Here is a 15,738-nt window from a genome sequence, read left to right as displayed (position 1 = left end):
CAGACCATTGTACAGCCCAGAGCTCTGGATTTCTACATGAGCTCACGGGGCACATGGGGATATGGATGACTCCATCCTCACTGCTGCTGAATGAACATGCCTTTCTTTTCTTAAGTGGGGAATTTGAATGCTGAGCCTCATTCTTCATCGGACAGAGAATCCAGCTGATTTAAACACAGTAAATGTTTGTCACCACTGGTGTTATCAGTGCCTGGAAGCATGAATTGGGCACGTGAGAAAGACCAAACTTCTCTTCAAGCTGAAAAGCAGCTTCTGTCTTTCCGTGTTCCTATGATGCTGAATGATTTTGTTCTCCTTGCTGCAACAAGTTACACTGATGCTAGAAGACCAATAATAATTAATGCAGTTTGTGCAGAATTCAAGGTAAATACTGCAGCAAAGTGCTGTTTAACTAATGCGTCATTTAAATGCAAATTCACACTCCAAGACGTGTGAATTCAGCTGCTGCCTATTTCATCCCAGCTGTAACCAACTTGTGTAATGCAATGCATGTGGGGAACAAGAAACCTACAGTAGTAGTATGGTTTGATTCCGGAGCTATATGAGGAAGAAATGTAGGGAACTAGGACTGCATATTCACTTTCTGTGGTCCTATGCTTTGAGTCGGCTTGATTTTCAAATGCACAAATCAAAGGAGAACTTTCTTGCATTTTATTGGAATTTAGACAGTCTAGCAGAAAGGCCATGGCATCTCCTTGCTAAGGAGGTATCAGTAGCTGCTCTGCCAGGAGTGCACTGAACCCCTGAGGACAACTGGGATGTTTTCTGACCTAACCTGGCTGTTGGGATTGGTTTATGTCCAGAAAACCTTCCATCAGGATCACAGCTCACCCTTTTTCATTGCACTGAACTACAAGGGTGGTGATTCCTGTGCCAGCTCTCCATGTAGAGACTGTGTGGATGGTTCCTGTTTTTACCTCTGTCCACCATCGTTTTCAGGGACTCATTCCCATGGAATCTATATCCTGTAGCATGCACTTTTTATGCCTGCCATATGGTTTAAGGGCTGTGAGGTGAATGTTGGTGCCCCCAAGGACAGGCTGTGCCTCAACAGTTCCGTACAAATTTCTTTGTCGCTCCTGGTCTTCATGAAGCTATGGCTTCATCTCTCCCTCTCCACGTTCTACTGAACTGTTAAGCCAAGATAGTTGTGTTCTTCTTATTATAGTTCATGTGGAAATAGCTTGCTCTGCTTCTTCCTCTGCCAGATTTTCATACAAGTATTGGTTTTTGTATTTCCAGAAAATGTTTGTGCATTTGTACATCACATTATGTGGGTAAAGAGCCTTTGGGCCCTAATTACAAAGGGTATGTAGTAAGTACAGGGAATTCTTCTTTCAGTTTAGCAGTTGCTCTGTGCTTGATCTTCCAAAAATGATTCAATACAAGGGGCAATGAGCACAAAATGGAATATAGGAAATTCCATACAAACATGAGGAAAAAGCTTCTGTACTGTGAGGGTGACAGAGCACTGGAGCAACCTGCACAGAGAGGTGATGGAGTCTCCTTCTCTGGAGATATTCAAAACCCATCTGGATTCGATGGTCAGCAGGGGTCCCTTCCAACCTCTTCGATTCTGTGATTTTGTAGCAGAAGGTGCTTTGGATAGCAGTGTAGTTTATCTTTTCCAGCCCCATAGTGTTTGTGATTCCTGTGATATTTTTATACATGGAGACTGATAACTGGAGTATGTCCCTACACACAAACAATAGTTTACAGATAACATATCTTGTTACTATAGGCAGAGAATAAATGCTGTGTCTGCTTACTGCAGTAAGAGCAGTGAGAGCTGTTAAAACAAGCCTTATGAGATTTTTTGTTGTTGTTCAGGGAGAAGTTTGTTCCCTGCCACTCTTAACATTTGCCCTAGAATTTCTCTGCCTTTTTGGGCAGCAGCTGTTGACTGCAGTGTGAGACAACATGCAGCTGAGTTTGTTACTAGCAGTCTCTCCTGACTGAACTCAGGATGAAGTCTTAGGACTTCAGCTCGCTGTCATAACACAGCTCAGCCCAGTACTGCTGGGTGAGCAGAAAGGCACTGAAGATCAGAGGGAAGGGAGAGACAGCCTCAAGAAGGTCTCTAGCTTGGGAGTCCTGAGAGATTATCTCAGTCAGAAATTACAGTTACAATGCAAGAATTACCGTCTCAGCATGGGACCTGTTCTATTTGGGAGTCAAGCTGCGTGCAGACAATTTAAGAACAGATTGTTAATGTGAATGACAAGAACTTGTCTCCTTGCTTCACATACCCTAATGCTTCCTTCAGGTGCCAGAATCCATAAATCTGCTGATTTCTGTGTGTCTTTCTTTGGTAGCCACATGGAGTAATGAATTAGTGGCAGCTTCCAAGAACAGAAGGCACAATAAACTGCTCCGTGTTTGACTTGACGTTAACTTCAGCCATCGTGTTGCAGAGAGAGCTGGAATAGTTCACTTCCTGAGTCCTTGTGACATTCCTTCTTCTCAAGAAAGCCTTGAGGTGGGAGGAGGAGGATTTGGCATCTAGTTTACCTTTGAAGAAGGGAGCTTCCCCGCTGATGCACATGATAAAGCCAAAAAAAAAAAAGCCTCTGTCCTATTGTGAAATAGTGGAAGAAGAACAAGCTTTGCAAGCTCTATAGTCATTTAGGACAAATTTTATTGGCCTAAATTTTATATGAAGGCTTAGGACCAACATGTTAATTTATATAGGATCAAATGCTAGGGAGTAAATGAAGAAATTTTAAACACAGTCTTACTCACAAATGAAACATGTTCTTAACAAATATGCAAAAATAACAGTATAATTCTGATTCCTATCCATATGAGTATTTATATTACTTAGCTGTCATTCTACGACTTTTACAAAATTTTAATTCTTAAAATTATTTTAATGAAATTAATGTACACTTGTTTAGCACAGTAGACAGAGTTTACCTGGAAATTCTTAACTTTCTTTGGCTCAAATGTTCAATTTGAACATTTTCCTCCAAACCGAATGGTATAAAGACTTATCCATACCAGAAGGACTTAGGGCAAATGTTCCAGAACACCCTCCTTGAATCACGATACTCCGCTGGCTGTTACTGTCTTATATCTTCTGAGTCAGAGGATAGAACTACACCAAAGTGCCCCACATTCTGGAGAAAGTCTTCACCACAAGCATACCTGTTACCTCCTTCTAATTCATTGATTTAGTTTCGTTCAGACTCCCCAAGTGCAGGGAAGAATGGGAGAAAAATAGCTTTAATTTAGTTTAGCTCCAGTTCCTTCCTCCACCTGCCTGCCTCTGGCATTCCTCAGGTCTATAGGGCTGGAGGAGGCTGGCTGTTACACTGTTGAGATAGCTTACTCTCCATGTAAGCCTGCTAATTCAGAAGTAACTGAGCATATTGCCAATGAAAGGTGAACAACTGTAGCCCACTGAATATAACTCTTCTCCCAAGTAAGTAAATTTTGAATAATGTCTATGTCTATAAAAGAAGAAGTGCCTGTTGATGTGAACTGGTGCATTTCTCATGGGAGCAGAGCAGTAAATCAGAATTATTAACAAGAAAAATTATAAATTTTATTTCACTTTTTCAAATGTAGCTAATGCAGAAATTTCCATGGCGATAGCTGTGTGGAAGATGTAGAGAGGTCAAGATGGCAAGAAGTTATTGATGGGAGATAAAAGAGCATTAGGAACATGTCTTAAATCAGGACTGTTTTTAATGACTCTTTAAACAGACTTCTGGTTCAGTCAGAATGGTTATGTCTCTTCTTTAGGAGGGTTGGGCATTACAAGAAAGGAATATTGTTCATCTGCAGAGAACATATGAACTCAGAACCAGGAAAAAAGATGGAAGAGAAAACCCTTTTCAAATAGCTTATTTGAAAATGTGTTTATCTGCAATTCATTTTCCACAAAGATTTTTGTTGTTAATCAGAAATTGAAAAGTACCTGAGAGCATCTTCCTCTTAGGTGCTCTGGGTTTATTGTTTTGTTTTTTTTTTTGTGCAGAGGTGTAAACTGACTGTTCTGTACAATATAGCTGTGATGATACCTTCTTGGTAGAATTCTCCTGGAACAACGTAGAAGAAATGTCAAGAGCACAGAGAGCCAATGCACACTGCATGAGGCTTCAAGGAACTGTGGAATTCTAAGAGTAGAAGTTGCCACAGTCACTGGTTCTTAGTGCTGGAAGATACTGGCAGAGTGACACCCTTAGAAATTCAGTAACATTTTGTGGAAAATAAACTCACAAAAGCCAAATTATTTTGTTTCATACTAGCTGTGGAAGCCTCTGCAGGTGAGGGATTATGGATTTATGCCCTTCATTATTGATGTATTTAGTTTCAGCGTCAGCAGGTTTTGCACAAGACAGTTTGCTCATTGGTGATTACTGAATAAAATGCCTTAGCATGAACTTTCTTTTGTAAACCTTGGAGAAGCTATCTTCACCTCAGCCTGATGGAAGAGGAAATGGGTTTGAGTTGAGTCATGTCACTGACTGTGTCTTGCTTTATGTAGCTATGGAAACTGTCCAATATGGTCTTCAGGCTTTCTTCTTCCGTATTTCAGAAAGCTGTTAAGATTCCATTGATGAGACAATCCCTTGCAATTGATACTATGAACCTGTGATGTTGAAATCAGTACAAGCATCATTCTCTTAATTCTCTTAGGGTTGTGCTTGGAACAAGATTCAACTTAAAAGTGAGTCAGAGCATACATCCAACATGTACAAACATCCCTTTGAAGGAATTTCAGGACTTGATTTCCCAATAATGTTCATAAAAGTAGGATTGGTCCTATAATTCATGGTTAAATTCAGTACCTCAACAACAGAATAATTGAACTTTGGTTACTCACACCCTGTCTTCTTCAGCTGCAACTGGCTTGTTTTTGATACAGTAAGATTCTATGCTGTGACCGTGACAAAATATCAAGAAAGAAAAAATAAGTATTAAACAAAATTAAGGATAATTTAAATAGCTTTTCAAACTTGTTGACTGCCCTGACCCAGCAGAAACATTCTCTTTCCCTTTAATCTGTCGGAAAAATTTCAGACCATTCTGTTTCCATGAGGACCTATAGGAAGCTTGCAGTAAGGTTCTTCTTAAACAACAGAAACTGATTACGTCTTCATTTTCAGAGGAGCTTGAATCAACCTACTTGGAAAGGTAAAGAGAAGGTGAAAAAGAGCAACTGAAATTCAGAGCTGGCCATGCAAAGAACTTTTGAAATCAACTGCTACACAAAGAAGCTAAATGTGCAAACCATTTTGTGTTTTACGACTTGATGTAATAGAAGCTGCAAAATTCCATATGTAGGTGGGCTCTTCATAAAATTGCTTCTAATACCTGTTTATTAAGTGATGATACAGGTTCTTGAAAATAAAACTTCCAGAAGTACCTCCGATAGGATATTTGATCTATAATAGTCCCTGAGCACATGAACATATGGAGTATAGTCTGTATAGCTAGAAGAGGCAACACAGGCAACCAGCAAATCACATTCTGTTTTTAAGTAAAACACTTTTTAAATACTTGCATAGTTCCACAGTTGTTTGCTGCTGGAAAAGAAGAATTCTTGTTTTATATCTGAATCATTTGGGATAACTGACAGAGGAGCTGCCTGAACAGAATTAAGTCTGGCCAGGCAGAGAAGGCCTGCATCTCAGTACTTGCTGCATATTCATCAGCTCACAACCACTGTCAGCACTGATTTACAGTTGATAACTCAGTAACCATTCAAGTAAGCTTTAAGCACTTTGAGCAAAATAAAAGATCTCCAAATACAGAAATAAGGTTTCCCAGACATTTTGCATGTTTCATATTTAGAAACAGGAACATATACCCTTGGTAGAGGAGATGGGATGCTTCACACCACATAATTTCCTTGTGCCAAGGAACAGAAGAGGGTTTGTAGTGCAGAAGCTGAGTTGTTGAACACAAGAAGTTTTGTCATCTCTTGGTACTTTTTCCTCGTTATACAGATGTTTTTCTTTGCATTGTTTCACTTTGAAAGAGTGAAGGTGCACAGCTAGCATAAGTCCTTGTGGTTAAGTATGAAGTTGCTTGTGCCCTTATTTTGTTTGGCTTGTCATAGGAAAAACTGAGGAACATTTTTCCAATAAAGACCACGTGGCCTCCTGTTTCATCAGGAAGTTTTTTTTCCATTAATTCTGCATGTCTCATACTCTCTCTTGGTCCTGAGCCAAGTCCTTAATTCAAGTGAGTGCCCTTGTATGTACAACATAAAAACTGAACAGCATTTCACAGAATCACAGAATCACAGAATATCAAAAATTGGAAGGGACCTCCAAAGATCATCTAGTCCAATCCCTCTGCCGGAGCAGGAGCACCTAGATTAGGTCACATGTCCGTGTAGGATGGGACCAAGATCTCCTAAATGTCACCCAGATGTTCCCAATGTTACTCAGATGTCCACGTGGGATGGGGCCATGATGTCCCCAGGGACACCTAGATGACCCCACTGTCACCCATATGTCCTTATGGGACCCCTGTGTCCACGGGGTCACCCAGATGTCCACCTGGGATGGAACTCAGATGTCTGCAGTGTCACCTAGATGTCCCTAGTGTCACCCAGATGTCCACATGGGATGGGACCCAGATGTCCCTGCAGGACCCCAGTGTCACCTAGATTTAAGCCATACCATCAGTGTGGCACTCTGCATAAGCTTCAGGTAAGCCAAAAAGCAATGGCAGGGATCACAGCTGTCTCTGCAAGCACTGACAAAGCAGGATGTAGCATTTCCAAACTTATTCAATGTTGAACAAAGCTCAGGCTTGTAGACTGCAAGTCTTGCTCTTTCTGCTGCAAGGTTTTGTACTTGTCTTCCTCATTTGATTGATGTGATACTTGTACTGTGACTGGGAATTGTAGCAGGCAACTGTAGGAGGAAACTGTTACGTACTACATAATGTTTTACAGTGTTTCTGTATTAGAAATCACTGTTGTTTTGGGCTGAATCTTTATCTTTTCTCTTGCAGAGCCATAGCCCTGCCTCTCAGTGCCAAACTAGGTGTGAAGGACAAGCTGAGACCTAAGGCTCAGTCCATCTCCATTCTGGAAGCATTCTACACTGTGAATTGTAAGAACCCTAAAGAGGTGAGTTCTTTTTTCCTTTGCTTTCCTCTAGATTTAGGCCCTGTGTATTTGCCTAAATGAAATCACGTTTGGAATCTTTCATTTGGACACTCAGCAGACCATAAAGAAACACTGTAGCACTGGCTTCCTGACACCAGCCTACGCAAAGATCATCCTGCAGATGCTGCAAGTCATCAGTTCTGCTTCTGAATATGTGGGAATAACAGCTTTCCAGGGACTGCACTCAAAAGAATTGAATCTCAGACTTGTTTGGACAGGAGACTTCTCTCCAAACTCCTATTTGCTCTTGTTCGCCTTGTACATGGCTTCGTGTATTAGCAAATTGCTGTCATATCAGCTCACTTGAACTGACTTCCCCTGTTGTGAATCCTTGCAGCTTAGCACATGTGGATTGCATGATTCTTTTAGTTCTGGGAGGCAGATCGTTCTGTTGCTGTACAATCCACAGGTTTTTTTACTGATCTCTCAGGAATCCAATTAAAATCTTCTCTCTCATCAGAGACACAATAAGGACCATCAGAATACTGCAAGCACAAATGGTAGATAGTTTTCCCATGAGAGAGAAAAAGAGTGATCTTGAGGATCTTGGCAGGATAATTTGGACTAATAATGTCTGTGTCTGAGGAAAAAAAAACATTGGCAGAACTGCAGATATTCTGTATTGGGATTTAACCTTGTCAGTTAAGTCCCTGGATGTAACTCTGTTGTAGGTAAAGGAATCACTGTAATGAGTTCAAATAACAAATTGATGGCTAGCAAAAGCTCCCCACACCACTATCTCACTCTCCCTCATCAGAAGAATGAGAGGAGAAAATGAGGCAGAAAAGGGCTCAAGGGTTGAGATAAGAACTGGGAGAGCACTCACTAATTACAATCAAAATCAAAACAGTCAGCATAGAGAGATTAATATAATTCATTGCCTATTACTAATGGCACAGAGCAGAGAGAACCAAAAGCAAACTAAAATACCTTTACTCAAATAAACACTCCTCTACCTGCTCTCCCCAAGCAGCACAGGGAGACAGGGAATGGAGCTGTGGTCAGTCCATGATGCTCTGTCTCTACTACTCCACCTTGGCCACTATCTGCCCCTGCTCCACGTCGGTCCCTCCCATGGATGCCATCCTTCCTGAACTGACCCTCTGTGGCCTTCCAGAGACTGCAGCTTTCCAAGCACTGCTCCAGCATGGGGCCCTGTGCTCCTCCAGCCCTCCTCAAACTGATCACCACGGGTGGCAGCTGCAGCCCAGAGCTGCTCCTGCCGGGTTCCATGGGCTGCAACCTCCTCCAATCCATATCCACTGCTGCACCGTGAGCTCCTCCATGGCTGTATGTGGAGATCTTCTCCACACAGTGCCCGTGGGCTGCAGGAGGACAGCGTGATCCACCATGGCCTCTCCTGGGCTCTTCTACTCTGCATCTTCAGCACCGCCTGCTCTCCTTCTGCACTTACCTCGGTGGCTGCAGAGCTGCTTGTCTCTCTGTTCCTCCTCCCTCTCTTTCAGTAACAGCAGTTTTTCCCTTTCCTCAGAGCGCGTAACAAGCATTGCTCACAGCTGAGCCCTGGCAGTAGCAGGTCCCTTTTGGAGCAGCTGGATCTGGATCTGATCAGACTAGGGGCAGCTGCTGGGCTATGCCCACAGAGGCCACCTCTGCTAACAAAACCTTGCTGTGTAAGCCCAATGCAACATTACCTTTCATCTCCTTTTTGCAGGCTGTCTTGGCCTTGAAGCAAAAGCTAATAGCCACTACCAAGGAGTAGGGATTCCAGTCCCACTGGACAGTCCTAGTGCAAACAAGTTAATGCTTTGTCATGGCTGTTACAGCATGTTTCATATGGCAGTGGGTCATATGGAGCCCCAGGACATTCAGCAGCAGCTTGAAAGTAAAAGAATAGAGGCTAAAGTAAGAATGCAGGCATTCATCTGGGTTGTGCAGCCAGCCTCTTTTTCTTCCCAGCAATGGGAAGGAATGTTCTCAGGAACACTTGCCATGGTTTCCGACCTTATTTGTGTCTGTCTGAGAAATTTGCACATTTTTCAGTAGAACTGCTCCTGTTGCAGAGATCTAACTCAAGGCCTGTCTCCATAGGCAGACTTTCTACATAGCTGTCACTGCACCCCCAGTGCACTGAAGGAGCAGAAATTTGCACTTTTGTCCTAGAAAATCTGGGATATCAGAGTATATCTGGCTGTGAGACTTCTAATATCAGTGTGTCACAGAGCAAAGCTCTACAACCGGCCAGTGCCTTACTCTCTCATTCACCACTTGCATCTCAGCCAGTCTTTTGGCTTCCCTTCCCCTCCTGTGAGCTCTTAGAATTCTGCTTATGGCAGGCTTCTATAAGATGTAATTTTGCTGTTCTCAGCAGCCCTCACCTTGAGAGGAATATCACCTCATGGAGTAATTGGAGAATTGAAATCACAGTCATCTGTGTGACTCCAACCCAAGAACAGAATTCACTAGGTAAAAATAGAAATAAATATATTTGAATATGGTAGTGGACACAGATCTTTACAGCACTCTCAGGGTATGTAAAGCACTGTCACATCAGACCTTTAAGGTGAACACATTCGATGAAAGCCTATTGCTTTACTAAGCTATCCATGATGACACTTTCAGAAGGAATATAGAAAATGATGAACTTCTTCATCACAGCAAACTCTTCAGGAGACCTAGGGCAAGAAAGAAGGTAATTGCAGTATTTCTGTGAGTAATGTGTTGAATTTACCACAAAAGGAGAATAACTGGTAGGAAAATGATGTTGCTCATTATGTTGGTCATGTTGTTCTCTGATACTGCGTAGGAATGCTGAAAGACTTGACAAGATCCAGTGTAGAACTTTAAAAATTAATTAAGCTTCGATAAAACCTTATTGGAGTGACAGATTTAAGGGACTTGGACACTAGAGACAAATTAAGTAATTCAAGAAGAAACACCTGTGAGAAGAGACCACAGTTCGAAACTCTAAACCTGAGACTTTGACATAAAAATTAAAATGTAAGGTTTTAACATTTAGCATTAAAAACCTTTGCTTGCAAGCAGAAGTGAAAGATTTTCTGTTACCTGAAATCTCTATGCTAGTAATGGACAGCTTACTGAAAGATGCCTTAGCAGACCTGGGCTTGCCAGGAACCTCCATTGATGTTCTGTGATGACCCATACCAGACAGCCCTGTAGCCTTTTGACCCTCAAACCTGAATCTGAACCCCACCTCCTCACCTGTTTTCCAGGGTGAGCTGATCAGTTTAGCCAAACAATGTGACCTGCCAGTGAGAAAGGTGGAGAGGTGGTTCCGGCGCCGGAGGAACACCGACCGACCGAGCCTGTCGAAGAAGTTCTGCGAGGCCTGGTGAGCAGGAGCACAAGCTGTGAGCTGCAGGGGCCTCTTGATGGCTCTGAGCTTGGCAAGCATCTTGCTGCCTCCAGCCTGCCTGCACTCATCCACAGAGAGCTTCCTGAGCCTTCTCTGCCCCGCCTGATTCTTCTGTGACTCTGCTGCTGCTTACTGGTTCCTGAATTGTTCCTTGCTTCTCCCCTTTATTTTCATCCCCAAGACTCCTTTTACTCCTATCTCACCTTATGCTTTATAGGATGCCTGTTTTTGACTTTGCAAGACTGACACTCTGCTTTGAAACATGATAACATCTGAGAAATTCAATACTGTTTTGCTTCGTACTGCTTCCTGCTGCTTTGCTACTGCTCCTATGATGCCAGAGGAGCCTACCATTGCCTCTCTGTTTCCCTCCAGTTTGCTTCACTGCAAGCTGATACATGGAGAAGGCTCAGGGGAGACCTCATTGCAGTCTTCCAATACTTGAAGAGAGCATATAAACAGGAGGGGGAATGGCTGTTTACGAGGGTGGACAGTGATAGGACAAGGGGGAATGGTTTTAAACTGAGACAGGGGAGGTTTAGGTTAGATATTAGGAAGAAGTTTTTCACACAGAGGGTGGTAACGCACTGGAACAGGTTGTCCAAGGAGGTTGTGGATGCCCCATCCCTGGAGGCATTCAAGGTCAGGCTGGATGTGGCTCTGGAGGTGGCCCAGTGTTGTGATTAGTGACCTTGCACATAGCAGGGGGGTTGAAACTAGATGATCACTGTGGTCCTTTTCAATCCAGGCCATTCTATGATTCTATGATGATTCTGCTGCATCTTTCCTGCAACTTTTCCACAGTGCTGCTTTCAAAAGTCACAGACACTGGGCTAGACTGTATTGTGTTGGCAGCTGACTTTCAGCTTCCCTGAAAGCCAGAAAGTACAATCACAGAATCACAGAATCACAGAATTGCAGGGGCTGGAAGGGACCTCCAGAGATCATTGAGTCCAACCCCATTGCCAAAGCAATTCCCTACACCAGGTCGCACAGGTAGGCGTCCAGGCGGGTCTTGAATATCTCCAGAGAAGGAGACTCCACCACCTCCCTGGGCAGCCTGTTCCAGTGCTCCGTCACCTCACCGTAAAGAAGTTCTTGCGCACATTGGTGAGGAACTTCCTATGCTCCAGTTTTCAGCCATTTCCCCTTGTCCTGTCTCCACATACTGCTGAAAACAGTCCGGCCTCGCCACTCTGCCCCCCACACCTTAGATATTTATAGACCTGGATCAGGTCCCCTCTCAGTCTTCTCAAGGCTGAACAGACCCAGCTCCCTCAGCCTTTCCTCATAGGGGAGACGCTCCAGGCCCTTCACTATCTTTGTGGCTCTCCGCTGGACTCTTTCCAAGAGATCCCTGTCTTTTTTGTACTGGGGAGCCCAGAACTGGACACAGTACTCCAGATGAGGCCTTACCAGGGCAGAATAGAGGGGGAGAATCACCTCCCTCGACCTGCTGGCCACGCTCTTTTTAATGCACCCCAGAACGCCACCGGCCCCCCCGGCCACAAGGGCACACAGCTGGCTCATGGCCAACCTGTCGTCCACCAGGACACCCAGGTCCCCTGGGTCCTTTTATAATGTCAGGAAAGAGAGCTTATACAAAAGATTTTCCTAGGAGACACAAGCAGGTCTGGCAAAAGAGGACTATCACTGGACTCCTCGCTCTTTAGTTACTTCAACTATTGCAGATTGAAGTGATAGCAGAGCAATAGTCCCAACAGACTTGAGCTGGCTGCATGCTTACATCTTCACGGCTGCCCTTAGAGGTGCTGGTGATCTGGCCGGGGGCAGCCTGTTGCACAGCTGAGGTCAGAAGCTGTGCAACTCTTGGAGCTCCCTGACTGTCCATTCTTGTCCCCATGCCTAGACAGGCTTTCTAGGCTGGGATTGCCTTCTTGCCAGAATCTAGATGAATTATCATCAAGGCCATTTTACAGCAAAAAAATCAAAGACTGTAAAACTCTTTAGGAAACTGTTCTACACTGATGCCCATATCCCCATGAGCATGCCCCAGCTATTCCCCCAGTCTGTGTCTTTGTGATTCTGTCGCAGGACCCCACTTGGTCCTCATGCTTGTGCAAAGGCTATGAAAATCTCAACCTAAGGTTGTTACAGATGTTAAGATCTGAGAGGTTATGATCTGTAATAGTACATGGTAGAGCATCACTCAGCAATTGGTTCCACATAGGTTCCTATATGTTGGGGTTTGGTGGAAGAAGAAGTGAACCCAGAATACAGAATTGTGGTTAGAGGAATGCCAAGAATGTTTTGGTAAAACTTTAGAAATTAGCCCTCTTAGAAATGTTAGCTTTGGCTCAGCTTTCCACAAAGGAGAACTCTCCTGAGCTTGGGTGAAATGTCAAACTGCTGAGTGCCTGCTCTGGTTCACTTGTGGAGAACAAGGTTCTTCCAGGAAGGCCACAGAGATGAAGGAGAAAATAAATACCTACAGTGACATTCATCTAACTAAAAGTGTATCTGTAGGGTAGGCATCACCTCTGAGCTGATGACAATCCATTTAATATTCAGACTCTAATTCAAAACTCCTACCTAACCCCCTAATGGAGAAAACAAAACAAAAAGGGTGCATATTAGTTTTTTATAGCATTCCTGATCATTACAGTTAGAAAGATTTAGTGGACTGTGGACAAAGAGTTGTAAAACAAACATGCTTAATCTACTTCTATCAAGATGAAATCCAAGCTCTCCCTGCACTCAGCTGCCTTGCAGTAAATAGTACTAGTGAACACTAAACAGTAAATAGGTTTCTAACTCAGCCCACTGACTATAATGTCTTTCTACCTGCCCTCTGTTGCCGTTTGCAATCTACATAAAGAATGCCCTTCCAACATGAAATAGTAGCTTATGTCTTTCTTGGAGTCCTGGGTGTTTCATTGACAAATGGAGTCTTTCAAAACATAAAGCTGCTTCCAATTTGTTACAGAGATACTTGGTAATTTAAGAGCTGTTGTAGGCAGTTTTACCCCTTTGCAGATTTTCTGTGTTTAGTCTGGTAGCTGCTTGTGTCTTCTGCCGGAATAAAATTTCCCTCATCCCTGTATGTGTAAATATGCAGCATGACACATCACTTTCCACTGAACTTCTATTTTATAAATACTTAATATGTACATCTCTGTGGGTTTAATGTGGGTAAGTCATTAGCAGCTTTCACTGAGACCAAACATGACAACAGTCATTTGCTTTACATGACAATGAATTTAGCATACCTAATCTTCAAAAGCCTAAGGAGGAGATTGGCGCTGCTGGAGTTTTACATATGTATCTGGTTGGGCTGGGAAAGGTTGGGATGATTATTTGGGCTATTTCCAGGTAATCATCCAGAAAATGATTATCTGGAAAATGATAATCACCTAGATCATTATCTGGGTGATTTCAACAGCCTTTTTGGCGCCTGTTGAATGTGCCAACAGTGTACAGAATCTGCTAGGATCTAGGCAAACCTTGAACATTTTGATGTTTTTGTTTGCTTTAATGGCATCATTCTCTGAATGAGTGGGATTGATACACAGAATTGTACCTTCGTGGTTAATGGGTGATTACTGACATCCTTCTTTCTTTCTTTGTAGCTGGAGGTTTGCATTTTACATCGTTTCTTTCTTCACTGGGCTGGCTGTACTGTATGATGTGAGTATACAAGCAGTGCCACCTGCTGTCCTACCTGGGAAGTGCCTCAAGAATGGCAGATGTTGGTGCCAAACCTTTGTTTTCAAACCTTACAGAGATTTTCCCATCAGATATGTCCTCTGCACAGCACATTTTTGAGCTCACAAGAACAAGGAACCATGCTTAAGAAACTCTAAGAAAAAACCAGGAGATTTCATCTTCCTCTCACACAGCAGTAGATCTGACACAGTTGTGAGACAGTGTTTGCAGCTGTAAAAATACATTTGTAAAAATCCATTTATATGGTATGAGAGATGAAACATTTATCTGGGACTGAAGCTTCAGGGCTTGTTTATGTATTTTGTCCAATACTGGTTTAGTACTCTTATTTCTTTTGGAGGGTGGGCTGAAATTCAAAAATTTTATGTATGTGTTTTCCTTAGCCAAGAGGTGAGGTGAAGTTAATGTGTCTGCCTTTTCTCTGATCTGATAAATAGTGATTCCTCTTTATACAGATAGATTAGCCTCGACAAGAGAAGGTTGAGACTTAAATTCTATGGGTTGAATCACTGAGGCAGAGGAGGTGGTGGAAATCATACCACACACTCTCATTCTTAGCTGTGGTCGCTGTGCTGGGATGAGGGGCACCTGTCCTCCTCTGAGTGTGGGATAAAGTTTCCCCTGGCCCTTGTGCTGAACCCAGTTTCTTCTGTGAGCTTTGCAAAAGTGTTCTCCCCTGAGACCTTCTGGAGTGGAGAAGTCTGCAGATCCTAAGACAGTGGACACAGACTATGCTGAAGCTGCTCATTATAATAACTGAAGAACTATGAAACTCAGAAACTTTCAAGGCAGAATGTAAGGTACCTGATGAGTATGAGATAGGATGAGCTAGCACTGGAATGAAGGTGTCTAAATCTATACTGTTTTGTGGTTCTTTACATCAAAATAGAAGGCTGTTCTGTGAAGACAGCTATGAAAGTTTGGAATGAATAACCTGCTCAGCATAGCTCAAGATCCCTGTCGTGACAGAAGGAACAAAATCTTGTTCTGCATGTCACCTGCCCATTCTAGGAATGAGACTACCTGCACTTTTCATGAAAATCTTTTCTTCATTCATTAGATATCTTCCAGTTTCCACACACACAAACACACACACACAAAAAGTTTCTGTGAAACTTTCTTGTTTGTCTAGAAAAAGAAAAACAACAAAATTTGAAGTTTAAATTCTATAGTATTAGCTTTCAGCTGGCTGCACGAACCTCTGCCATATGAGTTACTATATTAGCAAGTAACAGTGTAACTTTATCTCACAGATTACCAGAAAAGAGATTTATTTGCTGTTGATATAGGAATGATAGAATTCAGGGATGTGAGATTCCTTTCTGGGTTCCAGTTGTTTCAAGGTGTTTACTTCAACATCTCTGATACTGCATCACACATCCCTGTTTCCTTATCTGTATTTGCTGTAAATCCCACTCCCACCCAGAAGGAGGCTGTATCTACTTCTTTTTACTACTGCCTCTGATTTGCAGTACTTCCTCCTTCTCTTCTGCATACTTACAGATGTTCAGGTTCCTCAGGTTGTGAACCTCATCAACACATACAGTGGGAGGGGCAATTC

General features: G+C 42.9%; 1 protein-coding gene across 9 annotated transcripts in view; it reads left to right on the top strand.

Annotated features, from left to right (window-relative positions):
* The window catches only part of LOC116240192 (ceramide synthase 4), a 66,309-nt gene that overhangs the window by 37,716 nt on the left and 12,855 nt on the right, over nt 1-15,738 (top strand). For all 9 annotated transcript variants that reach the window (XM_090125847.1, XM_090125842.1, XM_090125841.1 and 6 more), the window contains 3 exons: nt 6,997-7,114; nt 10,348-10,466; nt 14,081-14,138. In XM_090125847.1, the coding sequence (XP_089981973.1) occupies nt 6,997-7,114; nt 10,348-10,466; nt 14,081-14,138 (295 nt within the window). The remainder of the gene's footprint in view (nt 1-6,996; nt 7,115-10,347; nt 10,467-14,080; nt 14,139-15,738) is intronic.

The sequence above is a fragment of the Phasianus colchicus genome, chromosome 28 (assembly GCF_987193195.1).
Source record: "Phasianus colchicus chromosome 28, bPhaCol1.hap1.1, whole genome shotgun sequence".
Lineage (NCBI taxonomy): Eukaryota > Metazoa > Chordata > Aves > Galliformes > Phasianidae > Phasianus > Phasianus colchicus.
This window is presented reverse-complemented; position numbering and strand designations above follow the sequence as displayed.